The following is a 21,790-nucleotide window of genomic DNA, read 5'->3' as shown; positions in this document are numbered from 1 at the left end:
AGCTTTAGAAAAAGGAATGCATGGCCAAAATCAATGACCCAAACAAACCCCAGTTCCTGGGCCCTGTTTTTTTGCTTCTGCCTTATCCCTCCTCTCCATTCCTTTAGCTCTACTCACTGCAACTTTGAACCTAGATCTCCTGTCGTGTTTGCCACATCAACAGCTGTGGTACTGAAGATGCTGTAGTTAAATCTATGGTCTTAACAGGTGTTCGACTGAGCTAGCAGTGGCCTGTCTGCTGTGGAGGAAGAACATGAAGAAACAATTTAGAAGAGAGAAGAGGAAGCAGGAAAACAACCTGCTTCTGGGAAAAACAAGCCAGGGACTTTTCAGCCTCCCTAACTGGAGGAGGAGAAGCGTAACTTACACAATAAAACAAAACTGATATTCAGTGTTGAAGTCAAACTGAGACAACTTTTTCCTTTACAGATCAACACAGGAATATCTGCACCAGAACCATTGGTGTTGGCTACATTCTCCAGTCCTGTAGCACAGGGCTTGCCAGCCACAGAGAAGATTGAGAAGCCTGGGCAGTCAGATGATGCTTTGGTACATCCTCACTCCTCAGATGTGTTGCCCACAGTCAGCCCCGTGCTGGCCAAAAACACAACAAAGATGCAGACAGCTACTTCTGTGCCAAGTGGGGTTCCCACAAATGGCAGTGTTTCTACAGTCCAGACCAACACTGCTGCATCACCAACTACTACTGCCACCACACCCGGTGAGAATGTGCAGTGCTCCAGCAAATGTCACCTAGTCAGGTTTTCGTGACAAGCCATTGCAGCATTGCAAAGTAGGAGATAATTTGAGAAATTATGGTACCTTTGAGAAGTGCTGAGGTACATGCTTCAGTGCATGTGCCGGTTGGACCCCATAAACTCATGAGGTCTGAGAATGTGACTTTGGCATCATAAATCTGCATGTGGCCATTTGATCTATTTTCAGGAACGGCTTGAAAGTAATGGTGATATCTTAATTCCCAAAGTGAAAGTTGAGTTGTGGTATAAGGCATAGTCTTGTGAAGCGTTCTTTCATTTTGTCAGTCTTGATGCACTGCTATCTGTCAAATTGAGCAGGAATCTTAGTGTCTGCTCAAAATGGGGTGTAGCTGATTCTTTTCTCTTTTGTCCCTGAAATGTCAGTGCACGGTTCAGCCATGGATAACAGCATACTTGGCCGTTAGGCCATGCTTTGCTTTGCAGCAAAATGATGTTTCTGTTCACACTGGCATTTCTTAAAACAAACTATTCAATATATATAAAAGCCAAAATGCACTTTGGACAGCTCTGTTAACTCACCCAGGCCGTTAGCTCACTCTGTAAGGATGTGTACATACAGTGAATGGTGTGCACTAGTTGTGTGATACCTCAGAATTTAGTTAATCCAGTTTGCTGAAGTATTCACAGCTGAATTTTCTTTTGAATTTAGGGTTCCTTTCCCTTACAAGGGAACAAACGGAAAGTGTAAAGGAAATTATGCATCCAAAGACAGTTTTGGCAGGAAGCTTATTGGATGCTTGTGCTAACAAGTTAGCATTCTTTTTAAGGGCTTACCCCAGCTACAACTGGAAAAATACGTTTTAAACCTCTTCAGTGGCTTGTGCTGGAAAAGCAATATAACCAGGGCCTCCTTGTTTTGCTAAACAATACAAAGATGATGTGAAGGGTAGTTTTTCTAAGTGGGGTTTTGGTTTTTCATCTGTTTGGTTTTGGGTTTTTTTCCCTACTGAGATCAGATTTCTTTTTGCCTTGGAACTCTTTGCAGCTGAAAGACTGATGGAGTTATAATATCCCAAGATCTGGAGCAATTGGGGGTGGGGGGCAGGGGGGAAGAATTTGATGAATTTGTTTTCTTTTAGTTAATTGGTTAACTCTAGTAGTTAATAAACAGATGGAAGAAAGGCTGAATGTTTAATGACATTTTCCCTGTCTTTGTAACTTGTTTTTTTTGTGTATTTCCAAAACATTATCTTTGACAGGGTCAAACTAGGGTAAAGCAACTCTAGTTCTTGTTTTCTATGCATAATTCCCAGGCCCAATAATAAAAAGACAAAAATAAAGTAAGTGGGAAGGGAAGAGGAGGATGAGGAGGCCGAGTGGTACTTCTAAGAAATGTGGTCAGCTTTCTGGTTACCTTAATGCTAATAACAAGCAGGAAAAAAAAATGTCACCAGCTGTAGTTTTCAAGTCTGTCCTGGAGTCGTTAAAAAGAAACTACCTGTCAATTTATTCAAAATGGAATGGCAAGAAAATTCTTAAGCAGGGGTTGAAAAGAAAATACAAATAAAAGTAACAGGTTTGTATTTTGAGTTTCCCTACTCAATGTGATAGCTATGCAGGTTTTTTTAAAAAAATCTCTTAGCCTAGCCCTCAAGCAGTTTTTCAAAAAAGAAATACCATGGATTCTTCGTATATTTGTGAAGATCTGGAATTGCAGTTTGGTAAATAGCAGTGTTTGTCTTGCTGTGCCATGAGACTGCAGCTGGGTTTTCTGCTGAAACCTGTCGGGTAAAACCCTTCCCATCCTGCTGGACCTAAGTGAATAGATTGCCCTGCACAGGGCCCGAGGTCACATTTCAGCTCTTTAGAAAAAAGGAGCAGGAGCAGCACAGTATCTGCAAAGAGAGAGAGGTGACTGAGTAACTTTGGGCTTGTCTTAAAACTTGTAAAACCCCATTAGTGCTTTTGCATTAACAATGAGAGCGAAACCTGAAATAGGAGCTATATTGAGTGACAGGATGTTTACAAATTACAGCTGTTTGTAGCTGGGTTTTATTCCATAGCCTCTGAAACCAAGGTGGTTTTTATGTATATATTTAATTTTTTCCCTGTTCCTCTTTCAATTCTGTGTTTCTCCCTCTCAGTTATGAAGGAGCTGGTAGTTTCTGCTGGAGACAGCGTCGAAGTGACCCTGCCAAAGAATGAAGTTCAGCTGAATGCGTTTGTGCTTCCTGAACCACCACCTCGTAAGGCTTCCTGGGAATTCTGCTAAGGGCTTCTGACGGTGAAATGGCAAAAAGGCATTATATACGGCATTAAATAAGGAAACGTCTTTTGTCAGAGAACACTTTCCTGTATAAATTTTTCATCCTGTGCTGTTAGTTCATGCTGCCTTGCACAGAAAATAGCAAGACACAAAAAAACATTGGAAGTGGTACAAAGTCATTAGATTTGGGAGATGGCATGTTCTCAGAGTGGTATGTGAGGAAGCAGTGGATCTTCAGCATCTATTTGTGGTATTTGCTGATAGGTGACAAGCTGTCTTAGCAAGTGATCTCTCCTTTGGTGGATTGAAATCTGATTTGGAGGGTTGACATGCTGAGGAACACATTTCTATGCATTCCTCGTTTCATCATGCAAATTGTTCTCGGGTATTGTAAAGTTCTCATCTATAGCTCTGTCCACAATGGCAGTGGGATTCTGCAGAGGAGAGGCAAGTGTTACGTGTTGTGCAGCAACAGGAATAGATGCATTCCTGTTCAAACACTGGCATTATGTTGTGTCTGCAGGATTTGAGGGTGTGGTAAGACTTTTCTCTATTACTGTCCTGGAGCTGTGATTGTTCCAAAGCTCTTTAATGCCCTAGAGGCTGAAAGATGGGTTTTGGCTCCAGAATAAATGTGTTTACATGCACAGATTGTCTCTTTTCCTGGGTATATTCCCAAAAAGCTGCAGCCCAAACTCCAAGCTGTCTCATTTCTCCATAGTGCAGTAGAATATGCCTTGTAAATGTTTAATACCTTTGCTTTTCCCTAGCGTGGCGGAAAGGCAGTCTTTTAAAAACAAATGTCTGGAATTTGGTTTTTTTTGTTTTTTTTTTTAAAAAAAGGAACCACTTATTCCTATGAGTGGGAATTGATTACTCATCCAAAAGACTACAGTGGAGAAATGGAAGGGAAGCACTCCCAGACCCTGAAGTTATCCAAGGTAAAGGTTCTTCTGCTTTGTATCCTGTTGTGTTAAATGCCAAGTGGAGAAGATGGGAACCCTGGCAGCTGGGAAAGACTTGTATGTGATTTCAGGATGAATAGGAAATTGCGTGATGGGCAGGCAGCCAACGTTTGACTGCAAGCCCTCTTCTAAGTCTCTTATAAAAGGGAGATTGATCTGGCATGAGGGAAAGAAGAAACTGATTTCAGGATCTAAAAGCTGCCTACAAGCAGTGTGTCAAGCCATACAAATGGCACTATTTAACATTTAACAAAGGGTTGTGAATATTTCTGCTGCTGAAACAGTGTGGTGGTCTGTTCAGGTCTGAAGCCTTGTACTACCCACTGATAAAGGGATGTCTGAGATTCCATTAACGAGGCCTGTGGAATACCTTGTAGCATGTCCCTGGCTGCTGCTTTTAGACAAGCTCCAACAGCAAAAGTGTTGCCAGTTTCTGCACTTGGGGATTCTTAACAAGGAAATAGCTTTAGATATTGTGTGACTATACAGTGCTTTATTTATGAGACATGCCTCTGAGCATCTTGGATTCTGCTAAACTTGGGGAAAAAATCTACAGACTGTAGTCATGATATCAGCCAGAGAAAAACCCTTCAAAAGGAGCATGTCTGTCCTTGTCAGGGTTTCAGCCTTTTGGATGTCATGATTGTTGGCCAGCACCTAGTCCTTCATCCTCCCACTTTCATTCAACAGTGAATGATGAAGGCGTGACTGCCTGACTCACGTAATCTAGAAGGAAGAGAATAAACACTTTTCTTTGTAAAAACACACAAGAAGAGATTTTCTTCTCTTACATGCAGCCTTTCTCATCTCAAATGCAATCTGCTAGTACAGATTCCTGTAGCCAGACAACCTGAACTAATCTCTGTTATCTCTCTTGTGTTTGTCTATTGTTGCTAGAAAATAAAGCTTGTCTGACAATTCTGTGGCACCTGTGGTAGAAAGAAATAGTAGTCTTTGGTTTCTGCACAGCCATTATAAGCTGAAAGAGAGGCAACAGCGTTTTGGTGTGGAAAGCATCCTTTGCTGTGTATGCATAGGTTGAAGCATAATGTGCTACTGTGCCAAAGCTACAAAGCCAAAACTTGACCTTCTAATAGCTCCTGATAAGGTGCTGCTACCCTGAAGGTAAATAATCTTTTGTGTTCACTTCCAGCTTACTGTTGGTCTGTATGAATTCAAAGTCGTCGTCGATGGGGAAAATGCACGTGGAGAGGGTTATGTGAATGTAACAGTGAATCCAAGTGAGTTGGTAGAATTGTATCTTTTCTTAACTTCATCTGTCTCTGACAAACCACGATACCTGTATCATGGTGTTCTGCTTATTTAACTGGATGCTGGTTTAACGCAGTGAAAATGTATTGTGCTGTGAACTCAGTATATATGTATGTGTATCAAGTCATCTCCCGGGCTGTGAAACTATTGCTAATATGCATAGCTATTTCTGCTATACTGCACACAGGCCAACCAGTCAATAAAAAAGCTGGAATACTGATATGAAAGTGCCTAGCAAATGCCTTGCCCTGGAAGGCCACTGCTTCAACAAAAACTAACTGTAACCTGATAAAAAGCTTATAGCAGCAGGAGCAAATAATGAAGGGAAGCTGGAGCTTTGAAGCTCCTTTGGAGGATCTTTTTTTCCCTGTCCAGTAAAGAATATAATTCCCAACCAAAGGCAGATAAAATCAAATCTCATTCCTTACGGTGAGATGTGGTTTGCAGATGAGCTGGTGTAGATAACAATAGCTTGTGCTGACTGTCTCACCAGGTGTCACTTTTTAGGTGGCCTCTGTAAAGAGGCAACCACAGGTTCTGCATCTCCTTTTACGCAAAAAACCTACCTTTATTTTGCACACTTCAGCAAGACTTTTTCAACAGCCTTTGTGGGCGAAGAAGTGCTCTTGCACTCCCTAAATTAGCAAGAGTGTGTGGCTGGCCTTCTGCATGCTGTTGCTGATCATTTCCTTATAAGCAGTGAATCTGCAGCTGGCAGCATGCATTAAAATCATTCATTTTTCAGAGCAGCGGCCAAACTTTGGCAAGAAGCTCTAGGTGCTGCACTTTTAGAATGGTCTGTGCTTGAATGTTTGACCCAGTATGGGAGAACTGATGCAGTGCAGCCATTTCCAGAGTACTAGCATGGTGGCAGTTCACCTCTTTGCTTTTCTTTTGTTAGCGTGGTTTCCCTGAACTGGTTGTTGGTTGTGCAGTTCTGTGCAGTTAGTCTGATAGGTGGCTGTCTTGGAGCTGTGTGGCACAGCAGTTCCACACTTTGGACTCCTCTCCTGGACTCGTTGACTGTAGAACTGAAGGGATAGATGGGGCTGGGGAAAGACCATGTGCAGTATGTATTCTGCTTGCTACTTCTGGTGCACAAAGGCAGGGTAGTTTTGCAGAGTTGCTTGGCCGGAGCTTTTTGTTGTGATCTGCCTGTAGATATCATTGTAACAGCTCGGTTATTGTTGCAGAGCCTCGGGTGAATCAGCCTCCTGTTGCCATCGTGTCCCCACAGTTCCAGGAGATTTCACTGCCAACCATTTCAACTGTTATTGATGGCAGCCGTGAGTACCTGCAGTTTTAAATGCAGTAGTCTAGCAAGCCTGGTTTCTGTGTGTTTGGTTCTGGGATGACTTTTTGGATAAAGTTTTAGCTGTGACACTGTCAAACACTTTAGTGAAAAGAATCAGCCACTCTTGCCAGGAGAGGGGAATATGCACGTGAAAGTATCTCTTCATGTTTCCTTTTGAGGGGCACTGGCTTGAGCCAACGTCCTAAAAAAGGAAAAGTTCTAGAGGCTGCTGGTTAGAATAAAAAAAATTACTGTCAGTCAAAATTATTGGCCTCTTGCGTTAAGCTTCAGACATATTAGTTACCTAACACACCACCTTTACTGAGCCTGGCCTGCACCAGAGCTTTTCAGGAATTTCTCCAAGGATGTTCAGGTTGTCTTATCCCCACCTATATTATGATATTAGTGGTTTGATTGGGGTTTTTTTGTCTTCCCTGCCCCAGCACACATATAAACCTGGGATTAAGGGTGCTTGAGTATACCTGTGAAAGAGGGTAGAGGAGAGCATGCAGTTTGGGCATCTGGGCTTGGACCAAAGATGTCTTTGCCCATATAAGCCCAGTGCTGAAGTAGGGGACTGAACGTTTGGGGTTGGTGAAGCAGCATTTTCCAATTCCTTGTATGCGTGTTTTCTTCCATAATTGAAACAGAAAGCACCGATGATGATAAAATCGTCAGCTATCACTGGGAAGAACTGAAGGGTCCTTTGCGGGAGGAGAAGGTTTCTAGCGATACTGCCATATTGACACTGACCAACCTGGTACCCGGGAATTACACATTCAGGTAGGTGATACCTGGAAGAGTTGATCCTTTCTTATCCCTTAAGAGTAAAATATACGAGATTCCTGAGGTGTTAGTCTGTTTGGAAAAAAAAAACAACAAACAAACAAAAAACCACAAAGAAAAAAACCACACAAAACGCAGCAGAGAGGGAACTTCATTTTGTGATGTGCTCTCTCCACTCCTAGGCTTCTAGGTAGTTTCATAGCTTCTGGCTTCAGAAGAGATAAGCCTGTCCAGCTACTTTTTATTCTTAAACTGTAGCACTAGTTTAAGGCAGTGGCAGAAGGGAACAAATGGTCTGCCAGCGCTACAAAATGTCTCTTGAAATGTCAAATCTAAACTGTTTGGGTAAAGGCTTAAGCAGAAATGCAGTCTTTAAATCCAGTTTTTTAAATGCAATATATTTGTCCCAGATAAGTGAATGAGGCCTAATGGTTTTATGCACATACCTGAGTAATAGTAGCCGATTTTACTTGCATGTGTATTCTGTGTTTTTCCTTTGGTCTGCATTTTGGTGTGATGCCCACACGCTGCATCAGCAGATCTATTTAAAATAAAATAAACCTGAGGACCTATAACTGAGCATTGTTTTCCTTTGAAGCAGTTGGTATATGAACTAATCAGATCAATATTCAGATCTAGATTTAGCAAAATACCAGTTCTGTTTTGTGGTAGTAGCCTACCTGAGGAGGCATACTGTGTTCAAGCTACGTGTGGATTAGTAATGAGCTTCTGTGTCCGTGTTAATGAGTGTCTTCTGTTGGGCGTCAGTGTTATATTCAGGGAGGGCTTTTCCATCACAACTGTGTGTGAAAGCTGGTGATCTTTCACTAGCACAGTTTTATTTTGGAACTAGTAGGTAGATCTCAAGTGAGAGATGGATGTGACTTGAATTTCTTGCATTGCTTTGAGGCTGATAATTGGGCGTTTCGGGGAAGTTTCTATTTGGAAAAAGCACAGTTGCCTCAAACTATAGGTGGGGGTTTTTTTTCACTCCTGAAAAAAATTACTATTCTGTCCTTGTGTCTTAAGTTTCTGACTCTTCTTTTGCATTCCAGGTAACTCCAGCCAGTGTTTTGTATTCAGCTTTCATAATCATGACTCTTCACTACTTTCACTTTTTTTTTTTTTCTCCCTTTTCAGTCTAACAGTAGTGGACTCAGACGGTGCCAGCAACTCCACCACTGCAAACCTGACTGTGAACAAAGCAGTGGATTATCCTCCAGTGGCAAATGCGGGCCCAAACCAAGTCATCACTCTGCCTCAGAACTCCATCACCCTCTACGGGAACCAGAGCACTGACGATCACAGCATTGTCAGCTACGAGTGGCTGCTCAGCCCAAACAGCAAAGGGAAGGTGATGGAGATGCAGGTCAGTGCAGGTCTCTGGTACTTAACCTGGATTACTCACTAGCTGGCTTTTTTTCTCTAATTAAACCATTTTTAACTGACTGTTAGCACACGTCTCTTACAATCCTACAGAGCAAGCATGTGATGATTAAATATATACTTAACCCTTATGAAAGTTGTGTTGGCTTAGTGACTGAGCTGGTGCACCAGTCTAGCCACATGTTTTCATTGGCATCCCGTTTCCTTTCTTGAGCAATGCAGTTTTAAATACTGCTGAAGAGGACTGAGAGACATAGGAACTTGTTGGCTTTGGATTCTGATGTCCCATACGACAGGTCTCAGCACAACTTGATCACAGCCGTGTATCTCACTTTAACCGATGTGGCTGCTAGGGGACTGTGTTCTTTCTGAGCTCAGTTGCTGACTTCTCAGAACATGGGTGATGGCTAAATCAATGGTGGTATAAATAGGGATGTTTAAGTGCTATCAGCAGGTGTGGAAGCCAGACTATGTGATCTTTTAGGTAACTATCAGTCAGGACGGCATTTAGATGCACAGGATAACTCATTCTGTCAGGTCATGCATTTCCTAAGCTGGACAAATGCAATGAGCTGGATCTTTTGAGTTGAACCCTGGAGTCTAAACTTTGCTGATACTGGCCAGACACTCCTCAGTCCTAAACAGTAAAAGCTGGAATTTGTTTCCATGTCATCATTTTTCTTCTAAATATTATTACTCCTGTCAAGTTTATGGAATAAGAAAGTCCATGAATTGGGTTCACAATGTGTATGATTTGCACAGTGCTCCCCAGAGGTTTTGCTCAAACTGCTAACTACTGAATCTCAAAAGATCTTAACACCTATATGGCATTACTGTTGTTACATTCCACAGCAGTGTCCTTGTTGCTGTGCATAAATTTAGCTCTAAGTGCATTGCATGCTTAAGTGGCACAGGCTTCTGGCCCTGTAGCAGGAGTTAGTAATAAGCCCCTCGAATCTGCTGATAATAGTTGTTTTAGAAGCAGAGTCTTCTGGTCTATCATCATCTACATAAGGATTCTTTTTAAAATCTGAATATGTTTTCTTAAAGGGCGTGAGGACACCAGTCTTACAGCTCTCTGCAATGCAAGAAGGTGATTACACTTACCAGCTAATAGTGACAGATTCTGCTGGGCACCAGTCCACTGCGGAGGTCACTGTGATAGTCCAGCCAGGTAAGCTGCCTTTAGCTGCTTTTGCCACTTCCATTCCAGGGGTTAGAGGTGAGCGTCAGTCTGCCAACAGATCGTTGTCAATTGTTGTCAATAGATCTTACGGTAGCTTGGTGCTGCTTTCAGAAAAAAAGCTGCTCTAATTTAGGACCATTCTTGGCTGGTGTATTGCTAGTAAATGAACAAAAGAAAGTTCCTAGGAATATTGCCTTTCTAGGCTGTTCTCTTATTTTATACAATGTAGTCTAATTGATGTTATCCCACCATAATGGCAGGATTTTATTTGTAAGCAGCTGTCTCTGCTCACGGTGCTAGGTTGTGTGACAGGAGCAGGAAAGGTGGAGTAGTACTTGGAGAAGGAGAGCAAAAATCAGAACTCCTAGATTTCATTCTCATTTTACTGCAGATGTGTGAATGAAACACTGGGCTGAACTCTTTAACTGCTTTCAGTGTCACTTTCTCAGAGTACAAGATTGAGATAGGGGGCAAGAAATATACTAGGGATCATGGAGAAAATTCTCAATACTGGGGTCTTAAGCTCCACCTTTTATGGCATGCATATGAAAAATATTGCATCCTTTTCCAGAGAACAATAAGCCGCCAAAGGCGGATGCTGGTCCAGATAAAGAATTAACTCTTCCTGTGGACAGCACCACTCTAGATGGCAGCAAGAGCACAGATGACCAGAAGATAGTCTCCTTTCTTTGGGAAAAAACACGGTGCGTATCATCTTCCAGACTGTTCTTATGCAAGTATCTGGGTCGTTCATTTAAACCAAGACACACCCACGCATACCTCCCTCATGTCAAATCCTGGTCACGTTGGGCCTGACAAGCTTTACCAGTGACTAGAATGAGACAAGGATTTATGTTTAGTTGGAGAGAGGTGGAGTTGTGTTTGAGCATTAGAAGTAGCTCTGCTTTCATCTCCAGGCCCGATTCCCATTCTCAGCATGGTTGTGGCTTGTAAAGGAGACCATGTTCGGTTCACAGCAGCGTAATGTGGTCTTGGTCTTATGAAGAGACTGACTCTTGTAATCAAACAACAGCAGGGCCTTCTAACTCGATGCTCTTGCAGTTTGTTTGAATGAGGTAGCATTCTTCTCTTCTCATTGTCATGCTTCCTTTCAGACTCTAGATTCCCTGAAGTGCTTTAGGGAATTCAGGAAAAAGCCTATGAGCAACTTGCAGTAGCTTTTTCTGTTTGCTAATGCGAATTCTGTGCAAAGCTCTTAGAAATGAAGGAACTATTTTTGCTCTATACCTTTTCTTAAAGAAATTGGCTTATTGTGCAGTTCATGAGCCAATTTTGCTGAAAGTACTACTTAAATGCTGGTATTGGTGCTCCTCTCATTTAAAAACAACCAAAACACTAAACCACTGGAAATGGTTTTGTTCTGATTGCTGCACTTATTCTTTTGATTATCTTGCTGTAACTGGAGAAAATAATTTTGCTTTTTATCATGGACTCTGTATTTCCAGGCAGCTGTCTGTTTGTGTCCCCATAAGCTCTGCGTGAGCCTTCTGTGTGTTTGTGTGAGTTTGGTGTGAGCCTAGCTCCCGTGGTCTGTGCAAAGTTTAAAGTGATCCTCTTGTGCTTTGGTTAGGGGCCCAGATGGTGTCAAGCTGGAGAATGCCAACAGCAGCATTGCCACTGTAAGAGGCCTTCAGGTTGGGACATACGAGTTTACTCTGACAGTTAAAGATGAGAGGAACTTGCAGAGCCAAAGCTCAGTTAACGTCATTGTCAAGGAAGGTACGTCCAGCTGTGAGCAGAGCTGGGTGAGGCACGGGTTGTCTCTGAGCAATTCAGCAAAACCTGTGTTCAGGGGCACAACAGGAGTAAGGAATGGGTGAAAATAACATGGGTAGCACTGAAATGGCCTTAAGTCAGGGATTTACCCTTTTCTGGAGAAACAGTGTCTTCAGCTGAGTCCTGGGGTACGCAATTCCCCCTCTCTTCCCCCCGGGCTAGATAGATCTCTACTGTAACCCAGAAATCCCTAATGCAGTATTTTTTTGATTGGGCGTTATCAGATTTTTCTCCAACTGCTTTCTTCTCTGTTCGCTTAGAGATAAACAAGCCACCAGTTGCAAAGATTGCTGGTAATGTTGTCATCACCTTGCCCACAAATACAGCTGAGTTGGATGGATTGAAGTCCTCTGATGATAAGGGAATTGTCAGCTACTTGTGGACCCGGGATGACGGGAGCCCTGCAGCTGGGGTGAGGTTTCTTGCTTTTAAATGGCAATTGCAGCATCACAAAAGTCAGTGCAAGGTAGCATTGACAGCTCCAGAGGAAATGTAAAGCTCATTGTTGCACCTTGTAGTGATATCCTTAAATATAATGATCTGTCATGCTAGTTTGATCCTTTGTTTGCTGATCCTTCCTTTTTTTTTGCTCTGCCTTCCAGGAAGTCTTGAATAATTCAGACCATCATCCTGTCCTTCTCCTGTCCAATCTAGTAGAAGGGACGTACACATTCCACCTCAGAGTAACAGATGCCAAAGGAGAGAGTGATGTGGAAAGGACCACAGTGGAAGTCAAACCTGGTGAGTCTGTACCGGGTTTCGTGCTGTACCACGTAGTGCACTAGCAAGCCCTCTGTTTGTCTGGGTAAAGTGTACTGAGGTCAAAATGTGTAGTCTAGTCCAGCTCCAAACTGTAAAAGTCAAAAGTTTTGCTGGATGTGATGGTATTTTCATTTGGTTCATGGGGACTGGCTCTTGCTGCTTGCTGTTACCTGTGGAAGTCAGACTTTTATCCCTTCCTGCAGTGTGTTTCTGTAATGTGTTCAAAGCAGAAACATTCTGGAAAAATACTAGAAACCTAACTTGTACCCAGACGGTCAAATAGAAGTTATAAAGATTTTTATTACCTACATTCTCACTAGATCCTAGGAAAAACAACCTTGTGGAGATAATTCTGGATGTTAATGTCAGCCAGCTGACTGAGAGGCAGAAGGGTATGTTCATCCGACAAATCGGTGTTCTGCTGGGCGTCCTCGACTCGGACATTACTGTGCAGAAGATCCAGCCATACACTGAGCAAAGGTAGGGTCTGTCTGTGAGCGTACGTGGAGGGGGATTGCTTGAGGGTTTAGTAAACCAAGGGCTGTTTTCTCTTAGGAAGCAGAATGGACAACCAAAACACATGGGGATGTTGCTTAACATTGATATTCCTGCTCGCTTGGGTCAGAGGTGTGTTGCCAGGCAGGTCCTGGGTGTCCTCCCCTCTGGAGCTGGTCCAGTGTCCTCTGAAACCGTTTGCTGCTGCTAATGTCTTTGTCCCCCAAATCTGTAAAGTAAGAGCTAATCTTACTTGTTTTTGAAAATTGTGAAGACTGAGGGACGTTTTACACCAGCAGTTTATAACTGGAGAAATAACGTGGCTTGATAGAGGAGTGGTGTGGTGAAATGCTGGTGCCCCACCAGAGGTGATGGTGTAGTGATCCCTGCATGCCAACTTTGTAGTTTCACATTAGCTTTACTGCCTACATGACTGCTTCAACTTAACGCAAAATAAAATGCTGAAAACCAATTTAAGTTTTTTGTTTGAAGAGATAAGGAAAACTTGGGTTTGACTGCTGTTTAGCTTAAAATAAACTACAGCTGGTCTCTTCTAAACAAGTGGAGGTTTGCTTATAGGCAGGGCTGTAGGCCAGGGTCGTGTTGCCTGCCTGGACAGTGTTGCTCAGCTCCAAGTACCAGCAAGTCACACAAGGGTTAGTTCATCCCAGCTGGATCCTGGCCATGCTCCTTTGGCATGAAAGGACCAGATCAAGTTCAGCTTTCCGCTCTGTACAAATGGCTGGTCTGGGAAATTCACTGTTCTGCAGAAAACTTCAGCAACTGGCGCTATAGCGTTGTCACAGCAACTGCTGCACACAGCTCCGTACCAACAGCAGTCCATCGTTACTGTAGGTGTGTTTGAGGATGCCTGAACATGCATGTGAGTGGCATGGCAATGAGCTTATCAAGGGCAGAGTGGTAATCTGTTGAAATATGTGCAATATTGCACTTAATTTTTACTAAAAGTGGAGTAGTTTTAAGGTAGATAAAGCACTGAAAAAGCTTTAAGGGATATGATTGAAGTCATGCAGCAAATCAGCAATAAATCTGCAGTTATACTTTACACTTTCCTGAGTTCAGTAATGTATAGATTCCTTCGTGTCCATGTTGCCTGCTGTAGCAGTAAAATCAGAATTCATTGTCCGTGCAAACCTAAGGAGCTCAGAACAGAAGAGCTAGCACTTTCAGTTGTAATGTACCTTTCCATCTCTGCCACGGCCAGGCCGGGTGCCACTGTTCCTCATGGAGTAAGGCAAGTCAGGGATTCTTGTAATTAATGTTTTGTCTGTTTATATGTTTGTTAACTAGACAGAAGAGTGGGCAGTGTTATAAAAGAGCAGAGATTATTTTCTGGCAGATGGCTTAAAGATCCCATTTTTGCCTCAACTATCAAAGTAACTTGTACTGTTTAAAAAACATCTTTTACCCCCAGCTGCTGTGTTGGTTTCCCCCCCCCCCCCCCCCCCCCATACTTTGAGGGCTTCATTAATATCCTGTTGACTCGTAGGTGGTGATAAATTACTCGCTGGTGGTAATAAATCTGAAACATCCATGCATCCTTCTGTGAATCTGAAGGATACACAGGGCTCTGCAAGGCTAGCAAGCCTAGGGGAGCAAGTTCTTCTATCATAAAGTTAATGCCATAAAAGATGCAGAATACAGTAATCCTCTACACCTGTGCTTTTTTCTGGCTATAACACTTCTTGCATTTAAACTAAGCTTTGCAAAAGACTCTGAACCTTCACTGTGTTCTCTGATGCGGGAGCTCCGTGCTGAGCGGTTAAATGAGCCCCAAGTCTGGCATGTAGTAAGGTCTTAGGATCCCACAGGGAAGGAGGGAGGAGACTGTGAAAATGGCAGGACCTTAAAGTATGGGGGTGTGCATGCTTAGCATGAAAATGCAAAGATGTGCTTGATGAGCAAACCATTAGCAAACTCAAGAACAGTCCAGCCCTAGCGTTGAAAATATGGGTGGATCAGATGTCCTGAAGGGTTTTCTACTGTGTGACCAGGTCCGTTACTGCTTTCAAGATGGAACCAGATATCTAGTCCTCAAATAAATTTGGGATTCTGAATAAGCCTCTCTAATGGCAGACTGGGGAGAATGGTTCTCTACCTGATGTTTGGAGAAGCAACAGATAATAATTTTTGTCTGACTTGCAGCACGAAGATGGTGTTTTTTGTACAGAACCAGCCTCCCCATCAGATATTCAAAGGACGAGAGGTGGCCTGGACGTTAAAAAATGAACTACGGAAACAACAGTCAGACTTCCTCATCTTCCGGGCATTAGAAATTAACACAGTCAGTAAGTAAGAGTTTACAATAAGTAAGTACAAAAACTGTGGTACATGCTAACATCTTTTCCCTTTTCAGATGCCTGCCAGAATAAGGACTTTCACATGTGCTAAAAACACCTGCGTGTACACACACATACACTCACTCCAGTAGCTTTCCTAAGTTAGGAAATGAGAAACGCAAAAATAAGTCTGTTACACTATACATTAATCAGTTATTTACCAATTGATTTCCGTCTATTTGCTGTTCAACCGCTTATAAATGGTTACCTGTAATGTTGCTAGGAAGATAAGAATTGACAAAATCAAAAGCAGATACATACTTACAAAACGAAAATATAATGTTAATGAAAGACAGCCAATGAAATGTGTGTCATACTGAAAACAATAAAACTGCAGATCTTGGTAGCTGTGAATAGTCATTTCCTCTGCAGCACATAACCTCACTCTAAAGGAAATGTTTCCCTTCTATCTTTTATTTTACAACTTTATATTAGCACTGTTTTTCTTTTACGAACTCCATCCTGTGTGGATCATTGGCTGATCAGTAGATATTTTAAACTAGAATTATGTAAAGTAATTATTTTCATGGCTTCTTGATCTTATGATTTCATGGCCTTCAGAAGCCACTTTTCAGTTGTTTGGTCCCTTTCAAAGGATCTACTTGTTTCTTGTCTGTCTCACAGGCTGGGTTTGAATTTGAAAATCAAAACCTTTTTTTAAAAACATGTGCTTAACACACAGACAAATTCCGTAACTTTGATGTCAAAGTCATGATTTATTAGGTAGAATTTTCTTAGCATGTTATGTGTGTTATATTAGCAAAGTGGAAATTTTGAGTTTGGCATGAGGCCTGGGTGCTTATGCTTGCACTTCTTGCTGCTTGCAATTATGGCTAAGCTACGAATGAACTACAGAGCAACTAGATTCAAGTTAGAGCCTACAGGGTTGGCTGTTTTGAACTATATTGTGTGTATATATATATATATTTTTATATATATATATATAAAACTATATTTTTGCCTCATGTGCAAGTCATTTAGTTCACCTGGCTGTTTTTTTTTGTCCCTAGCATGTCAGCTGAACTGCTCTGAGCATGGACGCTGTGACTCCTTCACCAAGCGTTGCATCTGTGATCCCTTCTGGATGGAGAACTTCATCAGGGTGCAGATGGGGGATGGCGAAAGCAACTGTGGTACGTGCAGCCTCCCTGGGATTGTTTGTTTGGAAAGCAAACAGTGTTTGAAACCCAGGGTAGGCAGAGTAACAGGTACCTGCTTTCTCCCGGTATCTCTGACTTGAAGCTCACACGAGGAGATAGTCCCTGCCCTGGTCTCACTACACGTACCTTCTAGGCAGGTGGTATTTGATGGGGAAGCAACTCCTCTTTAGATCCTTTTGGTGAACACCCACTAAGTGTTGAGTCCGTTTGTAATGTATAAATGCCACCTCTTTTCTGTCGTGCCCCTACAGAGGCTTTCCTGCCACAGGAAAGCAAATTGTATAAATTGGCACACACTGAAAAATGCCCTTGTGCGGCGAGTCCGCACGCTGGATCTCAAGCCTCTGGCTTCCGTAGGTGAGTTAGCGGTACTGTCAGTGATGGCTGCGAGCCTCTGATTCTGCAGAGAGGGTCAGGCCTTTCTCTTTCTTTCCCAACAATAGTCATCTAAAGCGCACACTGTCAACTGTATGAGGTGCCAAAACATCTTTATCTCTGGGGTGTTTTGCTTTCAGAGTGGAGTGTGCTGTATGTGATCATTGCATCTTTCGTCATTGTGGTTGCCTTTGGAATCTTATCCTGGATGGTGATCTGCTGTTGCAAGAGGTGGGACTGAGGCCATAACCCCCACTGTATCAGTGCTTCAGAGCCAAGTAGCTGCTTTAAGAGGTGAAAGATAAACCCGTCGTCCCAGCAGGTCATCTGCTTAGCCCTGGGATGTTAGTGTTTGTCACTTAGTGTTTCAGGTGAAACATTGAAGTCCTAGAACTTTGGGTTCAGTTAAGAAGCAAGATTTGGATTAACCTATAAAAGTGCAACTAAAGCAATGCTTTTAATGTTTTGCTTTATGATATGAACATAATCTGAAATAAGCAAGTACTCTAGCTTTGAAGATCAGAGTTGTTTTTTCTTCTGGCTTCTTTAGAAAGGACCTGCCTCTTAATTCCTTTTCTTCCCCTTTAGACGAAAAGGAAAATCCAAAAGAAAAAGCAAATACAAGATTTTGGATGCAACGGATCAAGAAAGCCTGGAGTTAAAACCAAATCCCAAAGCAGGTAAAACATGAGAGGGAAGAGCTCATATTTCCAGAATGCTGACTAAAGAACAGTCTTCCTCAGTGGACTTAAAATCACAGAGTGAAACAAACATGATAGTAGGCACTGACAGAAAAGTCTCAGAAGATCTAAGAGCTTGTTTCAGGTCTGTGTGCAGGGTATTTAGTAACTTAGATCTAGAGGTTTAGAAACTGGGGCTGGAACTGGCCTGGGCCTGATGTCTCCACCTTGTATCACAGTAGTAGTAAGTGGATGTATGTAAGCTGGGCAGGTTTGCCTGATCCAGGAAGCCCAAAACTGGGTCTTGACTAAACTTCTCTTGTTCTGAAGTTTTCTGCTGGGTTCTGGTAGCTTGCTGCTTGCCATTATGCAATTCCTTGCCCGTGCTTTGCGGCAAAGCATGAACTCAGTGTCACTAAGCGTCTCACTAAACTGATTGACTTTGGCCAGTAAGCAAAGGGACATCTGAAAGCAACCTGAAAATACTCACGGACTGGAGAGAGTGATGTTTATTTCCGCCCCCCTACTCTCCCACCCCAAATGACTTGTTCATAAATTTATTCATTCTTGCCCTTGTGAGCATCAGGCTCGAAGTTTCATGTTTTAGCTAATGCTCTAATTTCTCCAGGAAGTAGACACCTTAGGAGGGGGACCCATGAAGTCCTCGGTGCTCCGTGTGGCTACAAGCCTGTTGGCTTGTTCCAGAAAGGCAATCATTTGTCTTCAGTGTTCTTAGCCAGCATTTTCCTGCCCGCATTGCTGTCCTCGAGAGTGCTTGTCAGGTGTTTTGCAAAGATCATTGGGTTATTTCAGGCAGGAGCATTTTTGCTGCGATTGTATCAGATACCTGACCCGAGCTGTGGTCACCTGCTGACTGTCCAGGAAAGGAGGGAAATGGGGAAAGTACGTGCAAAGCGCAGCCCCGCCGAATGCTGGGGAGCACTTCAGCCGCTGAAATACGTGTCTGAAATGAGTGTGCATCCTGGTTTTGTTTAGAGGAGGAGTTATTTTAACTGTGCATGGAGAACAGTCCCTGATCCTTGTTTGCTAGTGGAAGATAACTGCTCATCCTAGTATTATCCCATTTAATGGTTTTCCAGCAAAGTGAACAGTGCCCAGCAGCAGCATTGGAGGGCCTTGCAGCGACAGAGCTAATCAGGCAATTCCCCCGAGAACTGGGCTGTCCCAACTGCACAAGTACGGATACCCTTGAAGAAAAACTGGATGTTTTCTCCTCCCTCAGCACCCAACTCTGCTTTAATCTGGCCATCTGTCACCTCGCACAGAAGAGCCCCACTCTTAAATAAAGGGCTCATTGTTCTGCAGTCTAGCAAATGTGCCTCAACCATTTGCTGTCTGGTAACTAAACTCATCGTGCTTCTTCTGAGGCTGGCTGCTGACTAAAGTCTTTTTTTCCCTGCTAGATATGTCCAGGGAGCATTCTGCTAACAGAGGAAATGTTGCATTTCTCCATTAAGGCAAAGCTAAATTTAAATATTTCCTCTGCTGACAATATCAGTAAAAGTCTCTCTCCTGTCCTTGCACATTAATCTAAATTCAGCCCGCTAATTTATCGCTCTTCCTTTGCAGGCAAGAGAAGCAGAGATGAGAGTAGGGAGAGTAGTAAGTGCGGTGATCTCTCACCCACCTGCGTATTCTCTTTACTATAGCCGTTAAGCCCTCAGAGTTTTTTAGGCAGTGCCCCAAGCAAGGTCAGGGAGACAAAGCTCCCACGTGTACTCACAGCCCCTTCTGGTAACATAGTTTTGCTTTCCTACCTGTTTGTTGTGCTTTGCACTATCTTGAAGAGTCGTCGTGACCTCTGTCACAATCTGAAACAGGATCGCTTTGGCATTTGAGGGAATAAGTGACACACACAGGAAAGTCTGATTAGGCTGCTCCTTCGACATGACAGGAAAAGGAGACTTAGAGGGAATGGAGTAAGGCGAGGTTGTTGACCAGTATGAAAAGTATTTTTAACCTGGGAATCTCTCTCCTTCAAAGGCAGCAGACAGAAAGCCCAGGTCCTCAACACTAGTCTGATGCATTCAGAGTCTGAACTGGACAGCGATGAAGCAATCTTCACGTGGCCTGACCGTGAAAAAGGGAAGCTGCTCCGTAGCCAGAACGGCTCCTTGCGCAATGGACAAGTGATGCTCAAACCCAAGAACCAGAGGGAGGAAATTCTATAGCTGCCCTCAGGCGGCCGTGTGCTGGAGTTCAGTGGGAAAGGCCACTCCCATCCCTATCCTACAAGGGCCTTCGGAGGCCAGTTTGATTAGGACAACGCTGCTAACTCATTTCACAGAAAATAACTTTGTTTTTGTGGGTTTCTTTTCATTCAGTTAAAACTGGTTGTACTTGAATTTGAACTTCAAGGGAAATCAAAGGGAGGAGAAGGCAACTGTGAACCCTGGGCAAAGCGTCGGAAAAGGACAGAGCTGGCATCTGGAGAGCAGGAGAGAACCACTTGGAGCAACTGTGAATGTACAGGACCCTCCTAGCCCACCCCAGACTGCAGTGGAGGAAACACCCATGGACTTGCAGCTCAATTGCCTTGGGAGCTCCTCGGAGAAGGAAGGTCAAGACTGTGCTCAGGGCCCCCTTCAGGCTCCAGTAGCCTACCACAGGCTACTTTTGCTGTCCAGCAGCTTTCTTCTCTCTTACTCCCACCTTCCCTAATGGTTTAAGCACTATTTTAATTTAGACATGTCCTTTCACATGCACTTGGCTGCTTTTGGAGTGTAGAGGAGAGGAAATCTAAACACTATGGGCACGCTTCATCAGCTTGCAGGTAGGAGAGGGTTTTGTAGCTGTTGTAAATTACTATCAGGCTGCTCTTGTTTGGAAGTGTTGATGACAAGGTGCCTGTTCAGATGTGGAGAGCTGACCTGCCTGTGGTAACTGGCTGGGGCTAGGAGACCCCCTCCTGCAGCAAGCTGTTCTGGGTACCAGAGCTGGGAGGGGACACCCACCTTTGGTACCTGTCTAATGTCTGGCTTAATTCCAAAGCTGTGAGATGTTGTTCAGTGGCCCCAGCACCTTCTGTTGGTCACTAAGCCGTCCGTGAGTCTGGACGTTAACCATATCTCGGCTACAAAACACTATGTATAGTGGGGTTTGGTTTGGTTATTTGTTGGTTTGTTTTGGGTTTTTTTTTCCTTAAAATTTGCACAGCCCAGGCAAATGGGGGTTGCTATCTTCAGTTCCCAGCAGCCGGCTGCTGCTTCTTCTGGCTTGCAGCTTAGCGGCCTCATGTTGTTACGGCTGAAGAGCGCTGCGTGCTCCTGACGCGGCGTGAAGCATGCACTTGGTGTCCTTTAGTAGGTGGAAAAGGGAACTGCTGTTACCCGAGGGCATCGTGTGGGCAGTGCCAGCAGCAAGCAGCTGCGTGTCTGCTGCCTGCGCGCTGGGAGGCAGGTGTGTGGCAGGCCGACCCTGTACCTGCTCCTTCATCTCACTGTGCTGCTTGCAGCAGTTGCACCCCTGTCCTCGAGCAAAAATCAGCTTCTTGCCGGCATGAAGGATGCCACTGCTCCTCTGTGGATGGATGAGCAGTTTATTGCCTTTCTTTGTGTTTAATTTAAAAAAACTGGAAACTTGTTTCATTGGCGCTTTTATTTTTTTGAGCTATGAAAGCCAAAAGGCTTTAACTTCCTTGGTTGTATTTATATTGCTGCACTACTGATTTGTGTTGAGCTAGATGAAGATTAAACACTATTGAATGCGAGGGAATGTTCCCTCGCTGAATGTAGTCATGGCTGCTGCTAAGTTTATTTGTCTGGGCAATCGGCTGTCCTCCTCGGGCACCAGCACCGGGGCTGGCTGCTCTCCCGAGTACGGAGGCATTAGCCTCCTGCCCTCCCAACTCCTCCTCGCTTGCCTGCGTCATGGCACGGGCCACCCTCTGCCTTGTCTGTTGGTGTTCTGAGCTTCTTCTTTCTTCTCCTTCCCGGGCTGCTCCTGCACCCGCTCTCCCAACAGCTCCTTCCCTCCGAGCCCGCCTGGGACCACACACGGGGACAGCTGACACTGGGATGCTCCCAGTGCTGGGAGCTGTGTTGTGGCTGGACATGTAACTCCTGGGCGATGCCATGCCACCCTCTGCTGTGTTTCGGTACGTTTGGCTGTAAGCGGAACAAACGATGAGAAAAGGAGGTTTTGGAGCTGCAGGGATTGACCAGATGTGGTCCTGAGGGTGTGCCTGAAAGCAGTCTGGGCTGTTCAGGGAGAGCTGTACTCTCACCGATCCTGGTCCTTGGGGCTTGTGTTTTTTGAGCCTCTTGC

At 43.8% G+C, this 21,790-nt stretch overlaps 1 protein-coding gene across 3 annotated transcripts in view; it reads left to right on the top strand.

Annotated features, from left to right (window-relative positions):
- The window catches only part of KIAA0319L (KIAA0319 like), a 34,366-nt gene extending 13,109 nt beyond the window's left edge, over positions 1-21,257 (top strand). The window contains exons 4-21 of one of the 3 annotated variants that reach the window (XM_055799104.1): positions 430-721; positions 2,864-2,965; positions 3,829-3,926; positions 5,104-5,191; positions 6,416-6,508; positions 7,167-7,299; positions 8,443-8,671; positions 9,739-9,862; positions 10,446-10,578; positions 11,466-11,614; positions 11,932-12,083; positions 12,274-12,412; positions 12,754-12,913; positions 15,095-15,237; positions 16,299-16,421; positions 16,964-17,054; positions 17,412-17,503; positions 19,508-21,257. In XM_055799104.1, the coding sequence (XP_055655079.1) occupies positions 430-721; positions 2,864-2,965; positions 3,829-3,926; positions 5,104-5,191; positions 6,416-6,508; positions 7,167-7,299; positions 8,443-8,671; positions 9,739-9,862; positions 10,446-10,578; positions 11,466-11,614; positions 11,932-12,083; positions 12,274-12,412; positions 12,754-12,913; positions 15,095-15,237; positions 16,299-16,421; positions 16,964-17,054; positions 17,412-17,503; positions 19,508-19,695 (2,529 nt within the window). In that variant the 3' untranslated portion in view covers positions 19,696-21,257. The remainder of the gene's footprint in view (positions 1-429; positions 722-2,863; positions 2,966-3,828; positions 3,927-5,103; positions 5,192-6,415; positions 6,509-7,166; positions 7,300-8,442; positions 8,672-9,738; positions 9,863-10,445; positions 10,579-11,465; positions 11,615-11,931; positions 12,084-12,273; positions 12,413-12,753; positions 12,914-15,094; positions 15,238-16,298; positions 16,422-16,963; positions 17,055-17,411; positions 17,504-19,507) is intronic. The other 2 variants (XM_055799106.1, XM_055799105.1) reach the window with 2 other exon arrangements.
- Positions 21,258-21,790: the final 533 nt, after the last annotated feature.

The sequence above is a fragment of the Falco peregrinus genome, chromosome 3 (assembly GCF_023634155.1).
Source record: "Falco peregrinus isolate bFalPer1 chromosome 3, bFalPer1.pri, whole genome shotgun sequence".
Classification (NCBI taxonomy): Eukaryota; Metazoa; Chordata; class Aves; order Falconiformes; family Falconidae; genus Falco; species Falco peregrinus.
The sequence above is the reverse complement of the archived record's forward strand: the minus strand, read 5'-3'. Positions and strand labels throughout refer to the sequence as shown.